The sequence below is a fragment of the Netta rufina genome (assembly GCF_964035555.1).
Source record: "Netta rufina genome assembly, chromosome: 1".
NCBI classification, from domain to species: domain Eukaryota; kingdom Metazoa; phylum Chordata; class Aves; order Anseriformes; family Anatidae; genus Netta; species Netta rufina.
Window position 1 is genome coordinate 31,731,030 of NC_140123.1, and position 25,130 is coordinate 31,756,159.

Below are 25,130 nucleotides of genomic sequence, written 5' to 3' on the forward strand. Positions count from 1 at the left end.
AGCTCATCATCTTGCTGTAAAATATCCCAGGATTCATGACATGAGCAATAGAAATAATAAATAAGAGCAATCTGACTAACCCCATAAACTGGTTAAGCAATTTTACACTTCCATTTAAGCTACTTTGGACAAAAATGCATGAACCATTGTGATAGGGCTGCCAAAAGGGGGTCTCCAGCCTACTTCTGAAAATGCAAGCTAAATGCTTTGGAAAATGTCATTCCCTGTCCCTTCTAGCAAAAAGATCTTGGCCTGACTATTCATCTGGCTGGAGCTTTACTTTTGTCAGCTATGCCAAAGCAAATTAAGGGGAAATGTTATTAGAAAATAAAAACATTTATCAGCAGAACAGGTGTTTCAGGCTCTTTTCCCTTCAGAAGTTCACTGCAGAAATTTTCAGTGGGAACGTCCATCTGAAGGGAACTCCTGGCAGATCCTCAGCCTATCCATCAACCCTCTCAAGCTGCCTCCATACCTGAGGACAAATGCTAAACTGACAGAGACTGACAATCAACAGTATCCCTTGGGCTGGGGTATGTCTGCTTTCCTCTAACAGGCTGATAATTCAATCTTCAGCACCAACCAGTGCATGCTACTATATTGTCAAATTCTGGTATTTATTCACAGGGTAAGGACGTTGTCCTGCACATTTCTGGAAAGCAGTAATGAAGTGCTATAAAATTAGCATCAAGCAGAAGGAAAAGATCCTGTCTACATAAACATGCTGCTTGTAAATTCTTCTAATTCATATAATTCATAAAATAAACCTAACAACACCTCTTTATGGTTATTTCTCACTAAGAACTTCAAAAGAGACAACAATCCAGTAAGAATTCATAGCTTTTTTCCTTGGATTTCTCACCTGTTAATATACCGAAGTGGTCATTCCCTAAACACGCATTCATTTTGACAAATACATTTTACTGTCCTCTCTTACAGATGTGAGATAGATCAAATATTTCCAAAATTTCTGTAAAAAAAATTACCTCACTATTAATTAGTAAACACACTGGATGTCGCCATGTCAACCATACATGAGTCATCTTGTCAGATGCAATGACATTTAAGGAAGCTCAGGCTAAGAATATCAAGATATTGAATTGAATATAAGAATATCAAATTATGATTCATGGAATAATAAGCTGTGTCATCTTCATTCTGATATGTTCTTGGCAACAGTCAACAACAGAGATGTCATCCTCTCATAAGATTCTTAAAATTCCAAAAATCTTCCTCTCTTACATAAGGCCATTAGTCTTAAAAGATTTTTCCAATAACTAAGAATGACTGGACAGCTTAATTAATTGTCTAATTAAAACTCAGTACCAAGATTTTTAGCATCCAATTTTGTCTTTGAAATACATAGAATACGACTATCTGTGATGTCTACTCAAATTCATCTCCTCAAGTAACTCCAAAGCTTTGTGAAACTGTGAACTTGAAAATTCTGTTTAACTTCTTTCTCTCTCCTTCTAAAAAAATAAAAATAAAAATAAAAATCTATCAAAATCTGAAAAACTAGTGACACTGCACACATTATCTAAAGACCTAAAACCTGTGGACTCCCAAGCTTCCTTCTATATGGTCTATATTGTAGAGTTAGATAAGCAGAACCATGTTTACCCCCTGTGCACAGCTTCAGCTGGAATTAAGCCTGGGTATTTGCACATTCATAGCAATTCTGGTGTCTAAGCATAAGCCTATGCTAATGACCAATCTGAAGAACAGAGATCAGACAGAGGTAAGCAAAATGGTGCCATGTTTGATGACAATAATTGCTGCAATGTAACTGAAACAAGCATGTTCATTGTTGAAAGTCCATTATAGGGTTTTACTAGGCCTGTAGTTTTAACTTAAAACATGTATCTGTACTTTTGGTGCTGGTTCTGCAAACTACAACTTTTACTTCTTTCGTTGCCCTCCAACAGGAGTTGTGCATGTACACGTTAAAGGATCCATACTTTTCTCTGACGATTTGTTAGTTAGCATTACAACTTTCAGCAAAACTGTCCAGTTTCATTTTTGCATCACAACTCTCAACATGTTGTATTGTCTTTTTTTTTTTTTTTTTCAGTAACTTAGATTTCCACAGCTTCAACACCTTTCTGCCATACCAGTAACCTCCGCCTTTTTAGCTTCCCATACCCCCACCATTTGGCACTCATTAGGTGTGCCACTGGTGCCTGTGGGTAACCTCACCCACCTCTCAGCCAACTGCTCGTCGCACTCCCTTGCAACACTAACCAAACCGGAAAATCCCCAGTGCAGAAACCCACCTGTGTCATCTTCACAGCTGGGTAAATGCGCATTTTCTTCTAAGTCTGGCATCGAAATCACCTCAGCCATAACATTCATAATAATTTCCTGTAATCTGGAGTTGCCACTCTTGCTGCGGTGAAGAGAAGGATGGCAGGGTTTTAAAGCAAGGATTTTAAAGGGAAACTTTATACTCAAGTTGGGAGCCAGGTTTTACTGCTGTTTTGAGAGCAGAGTGATTAAAAGGAAGAGGCAAAAGCACGCAAAGAACTAAAAGTAGGTCAATTTTAAGAGTATACGTGGTCCTTGAACATTGTTTATGGGATCTTGCTGAGAGCGAGTCTCTCTGATACTGTTTTGGTGCAACAAATTTCTTCAAGGTCAAGCAGACTGTATATAATCAGAGGCAAGTGGAAGATATAAGATCACTTCAGGCTGCCCAGATACTGAAAATAAAGATGGTTCTTCCTCACCAACACTGTCCACATATAACAATTTGATAGGAAAAGTTTGTTCCTTAAGAGATCAAAAAGAACAACTTTACCTTAGACTTCCAAGATGCACGTTCATCCTTAATGTTAGAGATACGTACTTTTGAAACTTTCTTCCTATTAAGAGATCACAACTCCAAGGAAAAATCTGAGTACAGGCATTATTTCTATAGACTTTTAGAGTCTATCTTTGTGTAATTCCTCTCCTGAAATGGCTTTTGTAATTATCAGTGGTTCACGCAAAACTTAAAGTTGAAGCAGAAGAACTGGTGTAAAGCCATATACAAGGTAAAGAGGTAAAGAAAAAATTAAAACAACAATAAAGGCTGGACCGGATGTACTCACTCATCACTAGACACATTACATGATTAATCACTTGTCCTCACTGTAACAACGAAGCCAGGAAATCCACAAAACCTCAGTATGTATGTAACAGTGCATTTCTAGCTAACAAATTACAGCTATCAAGCTACAGAAAGATGCATGCACTACATTTACTATAATTTAACATACTGGCCTTCCCTGAAAACCTGGCAAGGTTTGCTAGGATGCAAGCCCATAGCATCAAACTATATATTTGCATGAGGGTAAACATTTTAGTGTTTAGCATTTACATGAAATTCAGCCAAAAGACCAAGATGGCTCCGGGCAATTTGAACAAAGCTCATCGTGAAGGTGCTTTTGATGGTCCAGCTAAGCCAGCACATCCACCGCTAACCATAAAAAACAGGGCAAATGTTATAAACAGGTTGTGGTGGCGTTACCTGGAGCCAAAGCGCGAGGCTGGCCGCATTTCATGTCAAACCACTGACCAGCTCTTCTGCCGCTTGGAAAGTATGGCTGACATCCGATTGCAGGCCGCCCTGCGAGGTTCACCAAACCACCAGCAGTAAAGTGGTTACGCTGCTTTCTTCAAAAACATTTCTGTGGCTTTCTTAAGAACGCTGTATTTGCCAGGTGAGCAGCACAGCCTGGATGGGTTGATCTCCTTGTCGCCATTACCTGCGCTTTGCTGCCATTTCAGGCCCCCCTGCTGCTCAATCCTCCAAAAAGAATATGGAGAACCATTCTCTGGAGGAGCTGCAAGCATCCAAACTAATTTTTAGCCAAACAAGGAACATTTTCAGTCTGAACTCCCATGCAACAAGCAGGAGTTATTTATATAACTAGTTATTTATATAATACACCTAGTTATTTATATAACTCTACTGTAAGTACTTCTGATTTCAAGCATAACTTAAACAGCATTTTCACCTTTTAAGCTGCAATTCTGTGGTAATCCATAACCAGTTTATGGGCTCTTAATGGGAGAGGACTGCAATCCTGCAATGCTTACTTCAGCTCTTCACAAGAGGTAGTTAATTAGCTGTTGAATTAACTATGTGCACCCCAATTAATCCATGACCAGCTCCTAACATGCCTGTTAGCAAACATCTGCTGCACATCAGCTTCTGCTCCCATACTGTTTCCCTGGTGCATCAATCAAATTCAGCTTGGGAGGAGACTCCTTCACGTGGAGAAGAGAGGGAGACAATTCCCGCTGGCTGGCTGCACAAAGGCATTGGTCAGCTTCACGGAAAGCAAAACTAAGAAGCATTAAGACAGGAGACTTGCTCAGAAGATTTTCCAGGGCCCCATGTCGGAGCTGAATAAGGAAATCCCTTAATCCAGCCTAAGCACAATGTTACAGGCATCATTCATCTTACTGCAGTCTTTACTGCTCTGGCTTTTATGCCGATGTTACGCCTTGGGAAATGATACAAAAATAATAATATAATACAGAACTTCAGATCCTTGTATTTCTTGTGCTGTCTCTGAAAATTCTTAGGCTTTCTGGCCATATATCCAGTGTTTGTGCTACCTTGAAGGTAATTCATGATCTAGAACAGAAGGAGAGAGACGTTTCATCCTTATCACCCACCACAGAAACATTTCCAAAACTGAGTCAGGTTCTTGTCGTAATAGTGTGACCAGCTTCAAAATCCTGAGGGCTTTTCCATCTGTAATCAGTTTGGGACTGTCTCTGACTGATTTATGGATTTGTCGGAAGAGGCACACAATTTTCAAGCTTTATTAAAAGAGAAAAGAAACAGAAATTGTAAAATACACATTGTTACATTTCAGAGCATTAGTAAAATGCTAACTGTTGTAGGATATGGCAGAAACTCTTCAGAAGAGCTTAGGATCATTGTCCCACTTTATATAAAGAGGCGAAAACAAGGGACATTGAAGGGCACAGTTTGCCTCAGGTCAAAACAAGGCATGAGCAGAGCTAGGTGCCAAACTCAAGTTCATGAGCAAACTGACAATAAAGCCCTCCAAGTCTCACATACCTTGTCTTTCTCTCCTCCTACACAGTAAGCTGGAAGGATTTTCATCATTTATGTGACTTATTTTGTCTGGTTGCATTTACTGTGCAGAGGGGAGGGCAGGCGGTTTGCTTTTTCCTGGCTGCTGTGCTCAGACTGCCTCTTCCCAGAGGAGAATTAACTTTCACTGAGGGTATCAGACCATCTTCAGGGTTGGAGCAGTTTCCAGAGTACACAGCCTGAGGTAGGGCAACCCTTACGAGCAGCAGAGAGCAGCATCGAAGCCAAGTCAGAGAAGAAAAAGACAGAAATTGCAGGAATCAGGTCCCAGGGTACCTTGTGGGGTCGGTCACTGCAATCCATAACCCCCTGGTGAAAGTTGCTAGACTGGGAAGGACTGGAGAAAGTCCTGCCCAGTGAGGACACCACAAACAAGAAGCAAAGAAATCTTTGAAACCTTTACTCTTCTCAACATCCCAAGATTCTTGAAATTGCTAAAAAAAAATAAATAAATACAAACAGAGGTTGGATTTATAACATGCCTGTATTTGAACATTGGACTTTTTGAACATTGGACTTGCAAATGGAAGACCGCTGGTCGGAAATTAAGTTCAAATTAACTGAGCTAGCTGCCAGAGTCAAGACTGCGTTATGACCACAGACCATTCTCTTTCTTTTCCTCTTTGTTAATTAGACACAATTAGATGAGCTTTAGCTACCGTGCTCTTCTAGTCTGGTTAACTAAAAAATGTTCATGTTTTAAGAAAGAAAATTAAAAATGAATGGTGGCAACAAACAACCTTCTCATTGCTGATGTATATTCCGATTAAGGGTTATATCCCTAATTAATCTAAAACACTCATCCAGTGTAATTTGAATGACTGCAGCAGTAAGGACTTCTTTACATACTTACATTTTCTCTTTAAGTCATGGCCAGCTAAAACAAAATGAAAAACAAAGTAAATCAAATTTGAAAACACATACTACAAGACTGGTGGTATATACCATAAACAGTGGCATTCCTACACTTTTAAAAGAAAAAAAAATCTCACGGAATAATTTGAAACAGAAATCACCATTAATCCTTCTCTAAAACTGTCTCTCTAAGAGCCTCTCAAGAGCATTTTGATCATGCTGCTGAGGGCCCTCCAGACTCCTGGGGGAATTTCCAACACCCACCTCTTTATTTTCTCAGGCAGTCACAGGAAAAGAGGTTTTGCTGAAGATGCCAGCGCGTACTAGGCTAGTCAGGATGCCTTAGGCTTAACCCTTCCAGGGCCCTGACCACCCTGAAGATACGATCTTCACGTTGTGCTTTACAGCATTAACTTGGCTTATGTCCCAAGGATGTAAGCTAACAGCTTCAAAAAATGTGTTTCCTGTTGCTACAAAAATGTTAGCTGAGCATCTCACAGTCCTGCAACAGTTAGCTTGGAACCTCTCTTATCCTCAGTGCCTTTTAACTGCAATACATTCAGTCAACTCTAATTCTTTTTTGATACATACATGTATATTTCATGGCATACTGTACAGAGTTCTGCTTAACAGGACACCTGAGCGTTAGCATTTCTCTGGAAATAATTTCTCTAAACGATTAGGTTGTGATGAACTTCTTCCAGTTTGTTTTCCAGAGTCACATTCCATTTTCCAAAAGACTCATCATGCATCTCCTCTAAATCCATGACTTTTGGGGTAAGGAAATGGTTCTCTTTTAGGTTTCTGTCAAGCCTTGGACAGAAGCATCGTTGTAAGAACATGAGTAGTATGTCTGATTATGTGTGGTTAATTAGTCCAGTTGCAACATCTGCTCACAGAATTACAGGACAATAATTATAAATACACATTCTTCTCAGAAACAGAAACATCAAGAGTTGTGTCCACTATTTGTCATTAAACTTTACCATTTAAATTGAGATGTGAGGTAGGTGGGAGAGACAACTTTTGCCAGCTTTCAAACTGAATGCATTTTGCTCTGCACCTGGAGGCTGTTGTTGTGCAGCACACTGAATATACATCCACGTGAGTAACGTAGTGCATTAGATTTACACTGTACTCCACTATCAGTTTAAAAGTTGCTTTCAGATCAGCACAAAATCCACGGGTTTTGCAAGCAACAAGTTGGGTTCCAAACCAAAGCAACCACAGATTACTTTCCTACAGGAGTGAAAAACTCAGCCAAAAGCAAGTTTAGCTCTTCTTCAGTGCTCGATGATTTCTGGTAGGCAGCCCTATTCCATAGCGTCCCAGCTAAGGCTCTCCTTGCTGGTTTGTAACCACTTCCACCGGCCAAGAATGAGAAGGCCAGAAGTCACATCAGGACAGCAGAGTAGGGTCAGGAGAAAAGCAGAGCACAACAGCCATACTACTAGACTGGATGAGGGTCAGAAATAAGTAGAGGCCAGCTACAGTCACAAGGAAAGCGTGGGAGGAGACTTAGAGGTTATAGGAGGTGGAGACTGTACAAAGTAAGAGATGGGTAATAAGTGGACTACAGGTAGGTAACAGAAAAAAAATCTTTTTTTTTTTTCTTTTTTTTTTTTTTTCCCCCTCCTGGGTATGTCTTATTCCTGCCCAAAGCACTAAAACTTTGGGAAACCAAGTCAAGTGACCCAGTACACGTGTTTTTCTTTGGACCATTCTCAATTAAAAACAAAACCCAAAAACATCCACATACGCACAGACAGAGCCCCTTCACAGGCCTAGAAGCAGAAGCTGTCACTTTTGCAGGACTGGGGGCAAGTCAGATTGCACATTTTGACTACATTTCAGTCATCCTAATTCCTATGGAAAGGTGATGGACTAGATAGCCAGCACCTTGACCACAGACATGGTCTCATACTTGTCACGGTTAGCTCCCTTGCCCCGAGCAGTCACACGCTTCGTGGTTTGCCTCAACGGCAGGGGAAGAGACGTTTGATTAATCTGGTGTTCAATAAATAACCAGTAAGGCTCAGGGCACATTTCTGCAGCCTTGGCGTGACTCACTTTCCGTAGCCACCTTCCAATCAGAAGCCTGAAGCAGTAACCACCGAGGAATTCAGTCACACCAAAAGCTCAGGCTGTAGAGCTAGAGGAAGGTATGAGCAAAGGCAGCAGGAGAAGGGAGTAGCGCACATATTGGGCAAAGACTATGGATTAGCTGGAGACTCAACTCTATTTAATAGACCAGGGTTAAACAAAGTGCATGGATACTGTTCTGTGGTTGAATAAAGCCAGCCAGAGCCAGACTGCTGAAAGAAAAATAAAGCCCAGGCAGGAAGAGAAAAGCACAGACTAATCTTCAACATGAGTATCCTCTTCTTTCCCTTCACAAAATCTCTTCTTTTTTTTTTTTTTTTTTGTTCCCAAACTTGCCACCCATCTTTTTTGTGTGTGTGTGCTTTTGTTTTTTGGCTGCACAGTATTTTAAGTTAAACGCTTGCTTGATTGAATTAGCATGTATTTTCTACGCAGTTGAACCTGAGCCATTATCTAAAGAGAAAAATCTTCCAAACACACATGGCAATGAAATAAAAGAAAGCTTCTTTTGAAATTAATCTTGTAAATACTGCACAAACTTCCTTTGAAGAACCATTGCAAAAACACAGGATCATGGACAGCTGCGCATGCTTACTGGTTTAAAATTAACTTCAGCAAAAAAATTCCTTATTCCTGAAATGAAACCCTGCTGGAAATTTAGATTTTTTAACGCATAAAACAAAAACGTTACCTATTTGCAGTAATAGCATCTTTAAAACTGTACCAGTGCACAACAACTTTGATCAAAACTATTATTTTGAGGGTACCTGACAATATATTCTTCAGTAAATTTCATAAGGTATCAAAACACTTGAGGATTTTGAATAAGCCTATGACACATTGTGTTTCATACATCACATTCAGTAACAGTGCGTTCCTGTGTTTATCAAGATTCCGAAGCTTGCTTTTACACCAATTCTCCAAATCCTGTACAACGTGCCAAAGACCAACCTCAGCTCCTTGGCCTAGCTGTCAGGCAGGATGAGATCGAGGTAGATCGGTTATTGCACCCTACTTACACTGAGATATTATTGTTGATTTCTTGTCTAATATCTCCTAACGTAACCCATGCAACTGTACTTAATATGACCGACACTTTGTGCTTACCTTTCAACCCAAAGACGGTAAAAGAGTGTTCTCCTATTCTTCCTGGACAGCAACTTAATTCTGTAAGAAGTATGCCATCTACTGATGCACTAGCACTATTTACTATGCAGTTCGTTCTTCAAGTGCCTTCACATAACCACTGACCAAGACCAATCTTAGCTGAAAAATAATAACAAATTTACAAGAAATGACAGATCTCTTGAAGCCAGTGAAATGTTTTATTTTAAGCCACTGCTAAAACAAGAACAAATTTAGTGCAACCTGGAGTTCATAATCTGAAAACTGAATATAGTTATTAAAATGGCAAAACTCATCACCATTATACAGTACAAGACCTTCATATTCATTGAGTACAGTTACATAAACATTTATAGTAATTCAGACTGCTTTTGGTATACAGTTGCATCACTAACTGGGCTGTGAATTACCTTAACACTGCACAAATAAGCAGCAGTTCCAGCGAATTATAATAAAGTTTAGTATTAAATACTATTTAGACATTACAACAGAACAAAGGCCCTCTAAAACTAAAACCCCAGCTATACAACAGGAATGTACAAAGATGGTATAAAATAAAGTGTCTACAGTGGCTGGGCTCTGTACTTGCCTCTTCAGAGCTCAAGTAAAGTAAATGCTTGACAGTAGTGGCTCTTGCTGAAAAGCCAGAATTCTTGCACTAAAATCATTCCTTAATCTTTGCAAATCACCTGTGTAAAACTAATTTTTTTTTGCGCTGGTGACAGTGTTTGGTACTTACTGTGTTCCCATCTCCAACAATATGTGGCTCTTTATAGAAAAGGTCCCAGACAAGTAGTATTTGAAAACATTTAAAATCTGGTACCATTCTGGGGAGACCTAATTAGTCTCGGAATGTGGGTTGCTGGGTTTATGTGTTTGCTGTTTTTTTATTATTATTTTTTATTTTATTATTTTTAAAAAGTTTACACAGTCTTTTTTTTTTTTTTTTTTTTTTTACTCAAGAACAAACATACTATGCAAACTATATTCAAGTACGTGGTATTGACTCCTTTTTCACATCCTCATTTTGAGACAGTAGATCTTTAAGCTTAGCATGTGGATTTGTCTTGTTTTCTATATTTAGGCTTTATGCGTACTTTTGTATGATTTATGTACTCCACTGCAAATGTTTAGATTTATGTTAAATATGGCCACTTCTATTTGCTAATTTATAGAGGGATGATTTTCCAAGTGCTTTTTCTATAGTATCTTACAAAACATCAAAACAGTTCTATTTTTCAGAACACCAAATGTATTTAATGAAGTGTTAAAGAGAGGGTGCCTTATGGAACAGTAACACCACTGTATATTTTCTTTAAAATTAAATTACTATGTCAGGTTTCCCATACAAAAAATGCAAGAGGAAAAAAAAACTACACCTCATTATGTGTTTATAAAGCACATTTGTCTGGTTTAACTGGACCAAAACGTGGTCCTCTATGTTTTTACAGTTTTCATTTTCACTTCTGTATTTGTGGTCAGGAGTTTTAAATAAACTTAGTAATAGCATTAAGACTCACTTTAGCAAAGAACAGCTGTGTCACTAATATGACAGACAGCACCAGTTAGACACAATCAGAGCAAGGTTTCCCCAACGGTTATTAAAATTATTCAATTATAATAATTTTGAAAGGCTGTTTTTATGCTTTTTCCAATTAAGTAAAAAATGAAATATTTTGTAACTTTTCTCCTCATGTAATTTGGAAGCTGTTACTTTCCTTGCAGGCTAATAAATCAACTTCTTCATTAACACCAATCAATAGAGTTATGCAATGTATTTGATCCAGTCTGAAAAGATGACTCCATTTACAACAACCATTTTTAGTGCAACTATTGTCTAATTAACTTTTGGAACAGTTTTAAGTTTTCAAATTTGCACAATCTGCTTCTACCTTTTAACCAGAAAAGGCAATTAAAAAGAAAAAGCTTCACCAACTTCTCAGCTGGGCTTTTTGGACAAGTACAGAAACACTGTACTAGCCCTATTGTATCCTCACGTCATGAATTTTCACTTCAGATGGAATACCAAAATGCAAAGCTAAAATTAGTTCCGAGGAATGCTTTTTTTTTTTGTATTTGATCTTCTTGACATTTCAAATTTCAAGTTAAATTGATGCAAGTACATTAATGATCTATTAAAGGGAAAATGTTAAAGCCAGAGAATGGCTCCAAACTTTTGTCTAGAACAAAGCTGAAAGTCAATGTTGTCAAAGGCTACACCTGGGGGGGGTGGGGGGGGGGGGAAGGAAAAGGAAAATTTGGGGGAGGGTGAAGAAACATAAAGAAATAAATGTGCACAACCCTTCAAGTGTATTTGTCATTAGTCCCATCCTCCACATATAAAAATTAAAATCTTTCCCCTCTGTGCTCTAGAGAAAACACATTTCCGTCACTTAACGTCAATTACCTATAACAAGGAAAAACAGCACAATTTTGTTGTTTGTTTTTTTTTTTTTGGTCTTTGTGTCTTTGTCAAATGACATACATAAATCTTTCAATCAGTGAAATGATACATGAAGTGAGGTAATAACCTATAAGAATAACATGGAATTTTAAGTTAGCAGTAAAAATTTATGTTGCATGTTCCTATAGGTGAGATCTAATACATGTACAGATACATACACATACCTATGTGTGTGCGCGCGCACGTGTGTGAACATATTTGCATATACAAATCTTTACCTCAGTTTGAAAGGTAAACTCTGAGATCCAAGACAGGGTCCCTTTTGAAATCCAGATGACAAATGAAGACTAGAACTACCCAGGTCTCTACAAAAAGACCTTCAATGACTAGCAGAATACCTTCCTGACACACAAAAACATTGCAAGAAAAGTGCTCTTGAGATTACCAGTGTGACACCTTAGAGTAATTTAGGAGGGCAGGAGGAATCAGTTGCCATATTGCACTAAAATTCATGAATAGATTTAGAGACTTCACTTATTTTCATTTAGGATCCAACCCTGAAAGTCATACGACATACCAACAGTGTATTTCCTTGTGACAAAGCCATTAGGATTTTGTGGCTCATCCAACATAAGCAAAACTCCACGATTCTCTTGCAAGTGATTTGAATTTTGAGGGAATTTTGAGGTGGCAGCCTTGTAATTACTAGCATGTGTCTTTTTCTAAACAAAGGATGTACAAACAAACATAACCCAAAAAGCACTTTCAAACCACAGGATAAAAATCCAGATTTTCCTTCAGATAGGAATGCAAGTCAGCAGCGCTAGTAAGAAACATTAGATTTGCTATAACGACTTGACCAGAAGTGCCTTGAAAAAAAATCAGCAAAGGTAGTAAAGAAAAATGAAAAATCAATTTACAACAAATTTATCTTTTATGTTTTAATTAGCCTTCCTTGCTAACATTGAAGTGCTCAAAATGTAACAAAATTATCTTCATTACTGGTGAGAAAACTTATATGGAAGGTAAGAAATAAAGAATTGGACTGGTCAAATAGATGAGCAAAATTCTCAGAGGAAAAAGATTCTATCTGCCACTTTTATCACATGTGTGTGTGAGGCTGTCCTGGATTTGGCCTGGATAAAGTTAATTTTCTTCATGGAGTTTCACAGGGTGCTGTGTTTTGGATTTGTGATGAGAACAATATTGATAACACACTGATGTTTTTGTTGTTGCAGAGCAGCGCTTACACAGAGCCTGGAAGTTTTCAGCCCCTCCTGCTGCCCTGACAGTGAGCAGGCTGGGGGTGCACAAGGAGCTGGGAGAGGACACAGCCAGGACAGCTGACCCCAACTGGCCAGAGGGATATCCCACACTATATAGATGACATAACGCTCAGGAATAAAGCTGGGGTAAAGGCAGCAAGGGGGGGATTTGGAGTCATGGCATTTGTCCTGCCAAGCAACTGTTAGGCATGACGGAACCCTGCTTTGCTGGAAATGGCTGAACACCTGCCTGCCGATGGGTAGTACTGGATGAATTCCTTGTTTTGCTTTGTGAGTGCGGCTTCTCTTTACTTATTATGCTGTCTTTATTTCAGTCCACAAGTTCTCACGCTTTCACCTTTCCAGTTCTCCTCACCATCCCGCTGAGGGGGAAGTGAGCAAGCAGCTGTGGGGTGCTTATCGACCTACTGGGGTTAAACCACAACAGAGACCAACAAACAAATTCTTCAGACTCAACATTAATGTCTGTTCAAGTGTTCACATACAAGAAGCTTCAGGAAGAAATTTAACAATTTAAACTCGATTGGCAAGATTCAGGAAACTTTGCCGAAGGTTTTATGAAATTATGCTCAGCTGCCCACTCTGCCCTTCTACCACAAGTTACCAGTTCTCTGGTCAACAAGAGGAAACATGTATTTGCACCTCAATTTCAGAGCAGACTCACATCTTCACAGGCAGTTAAATCTGATAAAGGCAGCTATGAAAGCAGACTGTCCTAAAGGTCTGCTTGGACAAGCCACAATTTTCCCCCTGGTTATTCTGCCCTTGGGCACAAAACACCTGGCCAAGATCAGTAATTTTTATCGTTGTCTGCAGTAGGATTTTTTGGAACACATTTTTCTAGAATATAAACTCTCTTAGTCCTACTGCAAATACAGCACACACAAATGGGAAAAAGGGCTATCCTGGTACAGCAGGAATCCTGAATATCACGCCTGAGACCGTCTCCTCTCAACTACTGTCATGGACAAGGTATTTTTTTCATAACTATTTCAATGGTCTGAACACAGCAGTAAATACAAGTTATGCATGGCTGGACAATATCGATTATGGACTGAATAAACATACCATGTGCACAGTATCACAAAGCACAGCACAGCTATTTTGACTTTCACCTCAGTCTTTTAAATGCTGACAATTACTTGAACATTCATTAATTGGATTTTACATTGCGTATCTGTGTTCTTCCTATCTCCTTTTCAAAGAGGAATGAAGCGAAGAGTGTTGCATCTTTGGATTTTTTTTCAGGCATTTTCCAGTAGCCACCCAGCCAAAGACTTATTCAGAGCTTGCTCTCCATCAGACGCCTTCTCTATCATTTCACAGTACTTCAACACTGCTTGCAAGAGATCTCCCACTTTCCAATTCCTTTCTCGCAGTCTTCTGGAAAGCTAAAGGGGAGACAGGGAACATAAAATATTTTGACCAGCACATCCTGATTAGCAGTTGCAGAAGTTATTCTTGAAACATTAGCTCATAAGAGATCAGTTGTAACAAGTTAATCATTATTCCCACATCTATAAAAACAAAAACTTCCTCAAGGATCAAGCACTTTTCTTTTGGGCAGTTTTTACTAAAATTTCTTCTGCAGGGAGTGACATTTTCAAATGATGTGGTGCCACAGGTATGAGGGCTGTGGTTCATCAAGCCTGCAGAAAACAGGAAATTCTGAACACAAGATTAAGACATTTGCCACCCCTCCCATGCCAATAACGCACATATAAAAAGTCAAAACTCAGTCTTAATAAAAGGATGTGGATTTTCCTTTCACAACATATAGTGTGGTTTGGGTGGTACGGATGCTACCCTCAACGGAAACAGCGTCTTCAGAGCTGGGAAATTATGGCATCTTAGGGAAGAGGAAAAGGTGAGGGTTATGTTAAACTACCACTTGGGAACACAGATTGGTGGAGCTTAAAACATTTTTTTCACCCAGGAATCCAAGCAAGAAACTTCCTCTACTGATGTGTCAAGATTAGCTACGTATGGAAGAAAGCCAACACTAAGACACAACAGATTTGTCAGTTTGCCTAGGAGCAAAAAAATCTTTTAGTTTAAAATACATATATTCTTGGTAGCTTGCAGCATCACCATCAATGCTGCGTTTAATAAAGACAATTTAGACATTCACCTTATTCTTTGCAATGGTAGGATTTTATTGGTTTTTATAGCCCTTACAGTGATATTCTATAAATTAAGTTTTCAAAAGTCATAAACAGTAGTCAGTGATATAGCTTCCACAGCTACCAAATGAAATATTCATGGTGTTGTTTTTTTCTTTTCCCCAAGACCTGTCAGACTGAAATATGTAAATTCTAGGAAAGAAATGAAGAGGAAGACAACTTCTCCCTGATACTTCACCTAGGTGATATTCCGACTGCAACAAGGCAGGTGATGGAACTGGCAGGAACAGTGTGGACACTGAACATTTTAGTCTGTATTTTTAGTTATACATGCTTTTAGGACTGGCTTGCCTACAAAACAGTTAGCTTCCTGAGCAAGCATTAATTTGAATGAGCAAAAAAGAATCCTCTAATCTTGAATATATACTGAAAACAAACTTTTTGCAGTTAAAACACAGATTCTACATATAAGTTCTATATATAAAGAGAGGCTGAACTCTGACGTTATTTCTGTGAATTATTTGTAACATTTGAAATACACAATTAAACAAGAGTTAATAATCTGCAACAGGCAATTTTATAAATGGTGTATAAAAGGATAGTGTTTTTTCTTATGCCAGAGAGGTTTGGCTAAAGTCTAAAGACCTCCTTAAGCAAATACAGCCTAAAATTTCTGCCTAAAGAAAAAGATAGCATCATGGTAAGATGAGAGCAAGCACCTGGCTTCGCTTATCTTTCTGTTTTAATTGAAATCAAAGTTTAATCCCACCAATTCTTTACGTCTGATGTTTCCTACCAGCACACAAATGAAACAACTGAGTTTACTCAAGATGGACACCAGAAATCCTACAACAGCTAGATACACACTGATTAAAAATTCAGTGTTTTCGAGGTACTTGCATATCCATGTTGTTGAGGCTTCCCAAAAAGAAAAATGAGACCTATCCACTCTAATTTACCAGCTTCTTGTACTAGCTCCTAACCAATGTATTTTGCTTCATACACAGGTAATTAACTTTTCTGCCTTATTGAGCATAATATGAACATTGAAGAGTTTATATCCAGTATCAGCTAGTAATACCTAACCTGATATATACTAGTAGTTCTTTTATCTTTCATACAGCCACATCACATTAGTGGCTCATTATCCCACTCTAAAGAAGCATATGTCTTTCTTCCCTTCCAGAACCCTCCAACTGTTTATAGTGAAAATTATTTTCAATGTGATCTAAAAAGCCCAGGTTCATTCCTTATATAACTGAGGTACCTTGCCAAAATAGCGATGAGATGATCAAAAAAAAAAACATAGCTGGGAAAGATTCTATGTAGAGGTCAGTTCAGTTTTCTGCTGGGCTGCAGTGCCCTCTGGAGGTACCTGTCTAGCTTTACTAGCAACAGAACCGAGAATGACTACTAATTTAAGAACCTCAATTTGGGTCAAAGATCACCAGCGTGAGCCCAACTGTAAGACTTATTAAATTGTACTGGTAAATATCTCATTTTTATTATAATCCTGAAAGAACAGAGGGACATTTCTAGAGGATCTTATTAAAGTTACACGCATCCTTTCAGAAAGTTTTCGTTATTTGAATTTATATATATTTTTAATATTTTTAAATATACTTGTTTTTAAATATAATTTTTTAAAATATATTTTAATTTCAAAAAATGATCACATGATGTTGTATGCATCCTAGTCTTTCCTATAACAGATTGTTCAGAGACAGTGCTCTGAGAATTCTGCACTTTCCTTCAAACCCTACGAAAGAGGGAAAGATGCTGAGCCTGACTGACAATAACAGGCGGTGTTCTGGGGTTTGGCAATTCAGCCCAGACATAAACAGGTCTGTAGACAGACAGCGTTACACATTACAACTGGGAAATGGGACAGAATAAAAGCCAGGTAATCTTTCTCTGCCCCAAAAGGGAAAAATCAGTATTTCAGTTCATTTTAACATAACTGCACTTGGAGAACGAGAAATTAATATGTAAAACCAAGTGAATCAATTATTAAAAATGTATATTTTTTTCAGGATTGCACTATTGCCTGCCTGAAGATCCTATGTTTTTATTTTTTAGGTGTTAATTCTGTATCACTTTATTACTTGTGTCAGGTAGCAGAACATTACTTTTTTTTTTTTTTTTTTTTTTTTTTTTTAAAGGAGTCTACACACAGCAGATGCTTATCTTTCAGAGTGCTCTTTTCAGCATATTCTCTTATTAGGATAGCTAGAATGGTTTCCAGATACTTTCCTATGTGTTTTTAGGCATCAGTTCAAAGAGTAACTTGGCAGATTACAAAGTTACGATGGTAAGAAGTTGCAGAAGAATTAGAAATACTTCTAAGCCAAACATGCCAACCTCCAGAGAAGGAGCAGAGGCAATATATTTCAACTTGCCCCAAAAGTTATTTCCCAAAGTTCTGGGTCATTTTAAATAAGAATACAAAAATTGGGCAGATTAGAACCTTGTGAAGATCAGCAAGGAGAATTGCAGAGCCCTGCAGCTGGGGAGGAGCAACCCAGACACGAGGACATGCTGGGGGTACCCAGCTGGAAAGCAGCTCTGCAGCAAAGGACCTGGGTGGGGGTCCCCAGTGGACACCAAGCTCAGCATGAGCCAGCAATGAGCCCTTGCTACAAAGAAGGCTGATGGCATCCCGGGCTGAGTTTGGTCAAAGGAGGTGAACGTTCCCCTCTATTTATCACTGGCGAGGGCCCCCCAGCACACCCACTAAGATACAGACATGGCCATTCTGTAAGAAGTTCAACAGCTACCAAGATGAATAAAGGACTGGAATATCTTTTCTGTGAGGACAGCCTGAGGGAGCTGGGACCATTCAGCCTGGAAAAGACAAGACTGGGGGTGGATCTATAAATCCCCGAAGGGAAAGTGCAAAGGGGCCACCTCCAGGCTCTTTTCAATGGTGCCCAGTGGCAGGACAAGAGTCAACGGACAGAAACTGGCACACAGCAGGTTCCCTCTGAACATCAGGAAACACTTCTGTGCTGTGCAGGTGACAAAACACCGGCACCGGCTGCCCAGAGAGATTTCCAGAGAGCCTCCCTCCTTGGAGATCTTCAAAAGCCACCTCGATATGGTCCTGGGCACCCTGCTCTGGGTGACCCTGCTTGAGCGGAGAAGTTGGACCATATGGCCTCCAGAAGTCCCTGCCAACCTCAGCCCTGCTGTGGTTCTGTGACTTAGCACTCCCAGGATCACATGCATACACCACACAGTTACGCACACAGAAGAGAAAGCCAGCATTATTTTCCAGACTTTCTACATGTAGAAAGGGAGAAGCCAGCCTTAGGAAAATTCAGCCCAGGTCTGATCCAGACTGACCTTTAGATACCTTTCACACTCTTAACACAAGTCTACAGTAACTAAGCACCACTGGTGCAAACATTCACCTAAGTTTGGGAGCCTTTAGTATTCTGTAATATTGACCTCTACTTCCCTTCACACCCCATTTCTCCTGAAATACTGATCTGAGTTTTGCTTAAGCACCAAGTTGAAGACTCAGTAGCAAGTTTCTGTGCAAGCTTTAGCTTCCTTAGATACTTGTACACATTTATTTGTTTTTGCCTAGGTATTCATTATTAAATGCATGCTAATGGAATCATTAACTTTTGACTTAACGTTTAACTTCTCCACATTTTTAACTTGTGGTAACTTTTCCACACATTACAAGGTCACAGAATAAAAATAGTTGGGAAGTTATCATTCCTATCAACCTCATGCAGGTGTTGTCTCTAATGCTGTTTAGTTAGGCCTTCAGTAGCTATGCAAAGTTGAATTAATTCCTTGGCAGAAGATAAAAAAAAAAAAATAGCTAATATGTGGTAAATGCTGGATTATCATGCACAGTTTGGTGTGTTATCACAAAGGAATAAATTTTATGATTCACAGTAATACAAAGTTTCTATCACGCTTGTGATGGAAATATTCTCAGGTCAGCAGGTATGCCAAAATTTTGGCCTTTCCCTAAGAGATGCAAATTCCTGAATCTTCTCTAATTCCTTTACATTCAGCTTTCTCTTTGGTCACATAAAATTCAATCTCTAAAACCAAAACAAAGGCACCTAAAATGAAACCGCCTTATTGAGCCTTCTTAATAGCTTTGATTGCAGCTGCTTCCAGAATAAAAACATACATAATACTTAATTAGAATCTAAATTTCATTCTGGTAAGAAAATGTGCATTTGCTGGCATAAAACCTGAGACAGTACATCAGAACATAATATTACAAATCCATTTGCATAAGCAAATTCTCAGAAATGAGAAGTTTCAAATTAGAAGTTTCAATTTATAGTCAATTAAATGCTAAGTTTAAAAAAGTGCTTGAAAAAGTACATTTTTCACTGAACAAAAATGCTCTAATTGTATCTTCCTCAGAGTAAGCCAAGGAAAACAACTTGTGAAACAAGATAGCTCAGCTTTGATTAATGCTGTTTTATTTACGGTACATGCACAGACTAAGCAGCCTGTTCCACTTTGACCTATCTGGATTTAAATAATGATTTTCCTCACTGGCATACCTCATTATTTTTGATTGGAAAAGCTCAATGGCTGATGTAGCAAATAAAAACAAAGCAAAGCCTGCTTTCACCACCTCCCACTTCTCCCCCAGTGTCCAGCAAACCAAAGTACTTACCAGGACAAATTCTCCTGTAGCAGTGTCATGAAAGTGAAGATCGGACACCTCTGTTTCAGAAGCTACCAGCCACTGGAGTGCTGCTCTGAGCTGGGGGTCCACTAGATTTGGTTCCAGATCAATATTTACTATGGCTAAAGTCTTTTTTACTTGCTCCAAACCTAACATTAAAAATAAAGTCATTAAATCTACAGGTTCAAATTGCTTCAAAAAGTCTCTGTAGTTCACTGATTAGACTATTATCTTAAATACATTAATACAGACAGACAGTATGAAGGTCAAAATTTTACAACTGAATACAAACATGTGAGTATTAAAAAGAATCTAAGCTTTAATGCATGTTCCAAATGACAATGAGTTGAATTTAATACCACCTTTCAAACTGAACAGTAATAGTCTCACATCCTTCAGTTGTTTCAGTTTTCCAGCTGCTGTTTTTTCTCTGCCCTCATCTAATAAATTTTCTAGTTTGTATTTCACAACTCCTTCCTGTATAAAGTTAATCAGATTTCCTGAGTTTTTTCAAACTACAGTGCTGTTCTAACTGTTCCAACCAAGTTGCTACAGTTGAAGTACATAAGGTATGTACATGCTCCTAATTGTCAACCTAAGTTTGTTTTTGGTGAGTAACAGAGTATTGGTCTAGGAGTCCCAAAATCTAATACATTTATAGGAGAAAGAACCAATTAAAAAAAAATTAGTGACACTAAACTCCACAGAAAGCACTGCGGTAACATATCACTAGGAAATTTGGATATGTTTCTTAGTTTTATAAAATAAATGTGCATTTGAGAATGACAAGACTTTGTCTCAAACCATTTGAGAAACAAGGTACAGTCAGCTCTGACAAAGCCAGACCTTCTAGATATTGACATAATTAGATCTTCCAAATGTACAAGACCACACACAAAGTTTTTCTACCCAGAATACTACTTAAATGGTCTTACAATGAAAGCAACAGAAGTCTTCTCAAAACGATACCAAGATGAAGTAATCACACTGAAGAAATGGTCACTAGAAAATCCACTATACAGTATAAAGCAGTGTCTTGAACTACAGGAGACACTAACTATGTAAGAAATAAAATTAAACCCTATTTTCCTCAAGCAATTTGATCATTTGAGATGCTTTTTTTTTTTGTTGTTGTTGTTAGTCAGGAAAAACAAAAAGCAATAGTATACCAACAGCCTAGATTAAACCTACAGAACGGAAAATATTAATTGTAATTAGTTTTTGAGGATAGACACACTCAATGATTCAGTTATTGCCTTAATACCTCACAGGAAGATCTAATTTACAGAAAAAAAGTCAAGAAACGTGGTTTAAACCAGTACAGTCTCCCAGGAGCTTAAAATACACATACAATCACACACCTTTCTGCTTATGTCGTTGCATTTGAAGACATGCAACGTGACTGAACAACCACTGTAAACAGGTAGTAGAGGTTTCTTGAAATTATTTTATCCTCAGAATATAGCAAAGCCAATGAAAACCTCTGTAATTTACTTTAAGATCAGCCTCATACTGAGAAACCAAATCACAGAAGGCACTGTGTATTCACTTGAGTTAACAACCTTTTGCACTTCACTCAGACTGGAACCAGTGCAAAGTTCTCTGAAAACAAAGAAGCTGTAACGGGAGTCCAGACAGACCCTGTTTTGTATTTCACTAAGAAAAGGATTCAATACATTTGCTAGAATGCCAATTTTTTTGCATCGTTTCTCATAAACACTCTTCAAAGCTTACTATGGTCAGTATGAATGACTTTTTCAATGTCTCAAACAGTCATGCAGATGCACTGCCATCACTCATCATATATTTCACAAAGAAGATATGCTATGCATATAAATTTATACTTTCAAGAAACTGACCAGTGTTCACTACCATACATTAAATACGTGTGTTATCTGAAAGTGAGAGACTAGCATTCCTCAAAGGCTGAATTAGCAAGTGCATTAGCAAGTGTTAGCAGGGCATTAGTCTGTGAAAATATTCCAATGCTTGACTAACATGTGACATGATCAATACGGATTAATAGGGTTGTAATTTTGTTTTGAAGATTACAAAAGCAAAGAATAAACAAAAATAACTTATGTCAAGTGCACAGGCCAAGAACAGCAGTGTACACTGGAACTGACATTACCTTCTACAGCATCCTTGGTGTCTTCATCTTTATCGTCTGTTCCATCACTGTATTTTTAAAATATAACAAAAATATTAATATATGCACAATAAATATAGTCAATCTTAAGACTGTAATGAAGGTTGAACAGTAAAGGACAGGAAGATCATAGAAGAATTAAGGAATGATGATGAAAAGAAGCTTTGCTTCTCACACCATTTCATGTTGGAAATAGATTTGTCATGGAGTTCATGAGATTTGCTCTTAGAGGAAGAGAGGAAAGGAGAAACATGAGAAGAGACCTTTTAGAATGAGATGAAAACTTGTTGATTTTAATTAAGTAGGACAGTTTAGTTTTGCTTCATATGCAAAAAGGTTGAGCCATCTTATATCACAGGTATGAACAGCTATAGGTTATTCAAAGCTGCTGCATGGTAAGTGTTCTACAAAAATCATTCACCAAGCAATTTTGAAAGTTTCCACTAGGTAAAAGAAAAACAGAAATCCTGTAGGAAGCAAGCTCTAGTTTGCATGAAAAAAGTAAATCTAAAAATTTGTAAAACCGCAAGCAAAAACATGCATAAATGGGACCTGTCATTTTGCAAGCAGAACACATTCATCATTTTGCAAAGCAACATTTAACCATTCAATATGGATTAATTAATGAAAAAATCATATAGTGATTAAGTGAGAGTGAATAATGTATAAGCATTAAAAAATGTGCCATATTCTTATTTTCCCAAAAATGATGATTACATGCATTAATTATGAGGAACCCATCTGGTTTACGTTTCTCAACTCAACCAACCTGTCTGATGTTGGAAAGGATAAATTCTCCTCATACATATCTCCTTCTAAACCAAGACTGCTCCAGCTACTGCTGTTACCATTACTGCCAGGAGAAGAAGAGAACACAGCTGAACTAGAAAAGAACAATAGCTCAAACTAGAACCTTTGCTTTCCTCAGAGCTGCTTTGACAAGACATTTAACACAAGAGCACTCAAACTTCCTAAACAGGTTAGCTGGAACTTCAGAGCAGCAATTTACATACCAATGCAAAACTGGTAAGTTTCTGTACACAGGTGAAAGTATTAATTTGTACTCATTAATTTTCCAGATCAGTGCTAACAGTAATTCTGTCCTCAGGCCTAAGCATACTGTTTGTCATTTATACAAGCTCAAAAAATTCAGTGCTATTACTCACAGGAATATGGATTACAAATATAATATGTGTTTAAAGGCTAGCTAAAAGTTCCTAGTATTACGTATTGTGAAGAAAACTGCACAAATTAAATCCTTCTCATTTCAAAAGCCCAGCACTGATCTCCAACAGCTGGATGAGAAGGAATTCTTAAAATAAATCAAAAAAATACTTTTTTAAAAAATGAATTCTGAATACTGGTCTTTAAGTTAAATTTTTGTTTTATAAATCAATAATAAATCTAAGACTAAAAAGATTAATTTACTCAGTTCACAAGCACATTGCATTTATTCCATGAATACATTCAAGTCGATGCAAAGAACTGAAAAAATGTACAGTGTCTTTACACTAGTGTATTTTAGACACTGCAGTTAATTTGCTAGCCCTGTGCTCTCGTACAAAATTGTGTTACTCATAGGATTAAATCTCCCACTTCCCAATTTCATACCTCCCCCTAAGCATGTCTGGAAGTCTTCCAGGGATAGGATTGAGACAACCAGCATGTTGTGATAAGTACAAATTATCTACTGTAGATGGTATGACCAGCCACATTGCAATTCCAGGGAACTGCTGTAAGAAAATGCTTTCTTCAGCTCAAAACTCTTCCTTCCCACTCATCCCACTCACAGCAAATAATCAAATTTAAAACAAGAAATGGTGGAAAGGAACATTTCAAGAGCCAGATACTAATTTCTTTCAAGAAGCTGTCAGTAACAGCATCACCTGTCAGTGTCTTTTGCTTCCCTGTGTGCCTGCTTCAATACTGATTTCCATATAGTAACAGCAGGTTAGCAAGCCTGCAATGTGAACACACACCCTAACTGAGGGGAAAAAAAATAAAGAAAATTGAAGAGCAGAAGCTTCCAAATAAAATTGGTCCTAGAACTGCAAGCCAACCTATTAAAATGCACAATTAAAAAAAAGAATAAGTACTAAAGGCAGTTACCAAGAATCTGCAATTACTGGTTTGATTTGCATGGAAAATGCAAATCTGGTCTTAAAAACATTTTTCAAGCTACTGTACTAGGAGTACCACAGTAAAAGTTAATATTGATTTTGTTTCTGAATTACATATATAGAATAGAGATTTAACACAATTCATTGGTATCAACGCTTTGCACTCCGGCTCTTTCTTTGAAGGTTTTAGCTTAGCAGAAGTAGAAATAAAAGCTGTCCCAGTTCTCAGACTAAAGGAAAAAGTATTTGCAAGCTAACAGAATGACCTCACGCACAGTACTGTTCTGATTAGATACATTAATCTATTTTACAGAGGTCAAACTTGGTCTGAAATTACATTATATTTAACCAGGAGATTAGGATCGTATGGTTATATATGGCAACATATGAAGGTTGTGGTGTTTTGTTTTTGGTGTTTTTTTTTGTTGTTGTTTGTTTGTTTTTTGTTTTTTGTTTTTTTTATGTGACTTTTAGTTCAGCATCTTACAACAAAGTAAATCTTGAAAATAAAGATCTGCGATGACAGAACAAGCAATAAACAGAAAAAGGCATTATAATGCTTCATGCTGCTCTTCAAAATGAGCCAGCATAAGAAGTACCCAAAAGAAAAGCATTCAGTTATATATACGTATAAATATACACACACCCTATATATGGGATCTGTAACTCTGTTCATCTGCTTCAAGATTTTGTATTATGTGCATACAGCCAAAGGCTACAGACGTCTGCTCTGAAGTATAACCTCATCTGGATGCTCTGATTCATCTTCTGGAAAAGCCTAAGCCTATACCTATATATGTTAAATAAACAACAGTCTTAAGCTTTTTTCTATTTCTAACCTTAAGCTGCCGACATTAGAAATGCAAAGCAGATGATACAAACTTTCCTTCTTGTTTCCATTCAAATAAAGCTTCTTTCCAAGCTGTCTTGCTCCCTTGCTTACAGTTAGTTTAATCCTCTGTGAGGTGCAGAAGCACAATTTTTACATTGACCTGAGATCCAGAGAGCATGGACCTTGCCAACAGAGCTACTACAAAAAATGTCTTTTTCCCCCCCTCTGAGAGAAGTAAAGCAAAGGCAGTTAAATTGAACTGGACTGCTGCAGATTGTACTGGTATGTTTTCTGAGAAGTCTCAGCCTGTCTTCCACAAATTTCAAACTACTATTAATTGAATTTGTA

At 38.0% G+C, this 25,130-nt stretch overlaps 1 protein-coding gene across 2 annotated transcripts in view; it reads right to left on the bottom strand.

Moving 5' to 3' along the window:
- Window positions 1-9,380: 9,380 nt before the first annotated feature.
- The window catches only part of AKAP11 (A-kinase anchoring protein 11), a 42,096-nt gene continuing 26,346 nt past the window's right edge, over window positions 9,381-25,130 (bottom strand). Inside the window, exons 9-12 of one of the 2 annotated variants that reach the window (XM_084294113.1) lie at window positions 22,600-22,683; window positions 21,813-21,859; window positions 19,670-19,830; window positions 9,381-14,280 (exon numbers count right to left, since the gene is read on the bottom strand). In XM_084294113.1, coding sequence (XP_084150239.1) covers window positions 14,134-14,280; window positions 19,670-19,830; window positions 21,813-21,859; window positions 22,600-22,683 — 439 coding nt within the window. In that variant the 3' untranslated portion in view covers window positions 9,381-14,133. The remainder of the gene's footprint in view (window positions 14,281-19,669; window positions 19,831-21,812; window positions 21,860-22,599; window positions 22,684-25,130) is intronic. The other variant, XM_084294114.1, reaches the window with a different exon arrangement.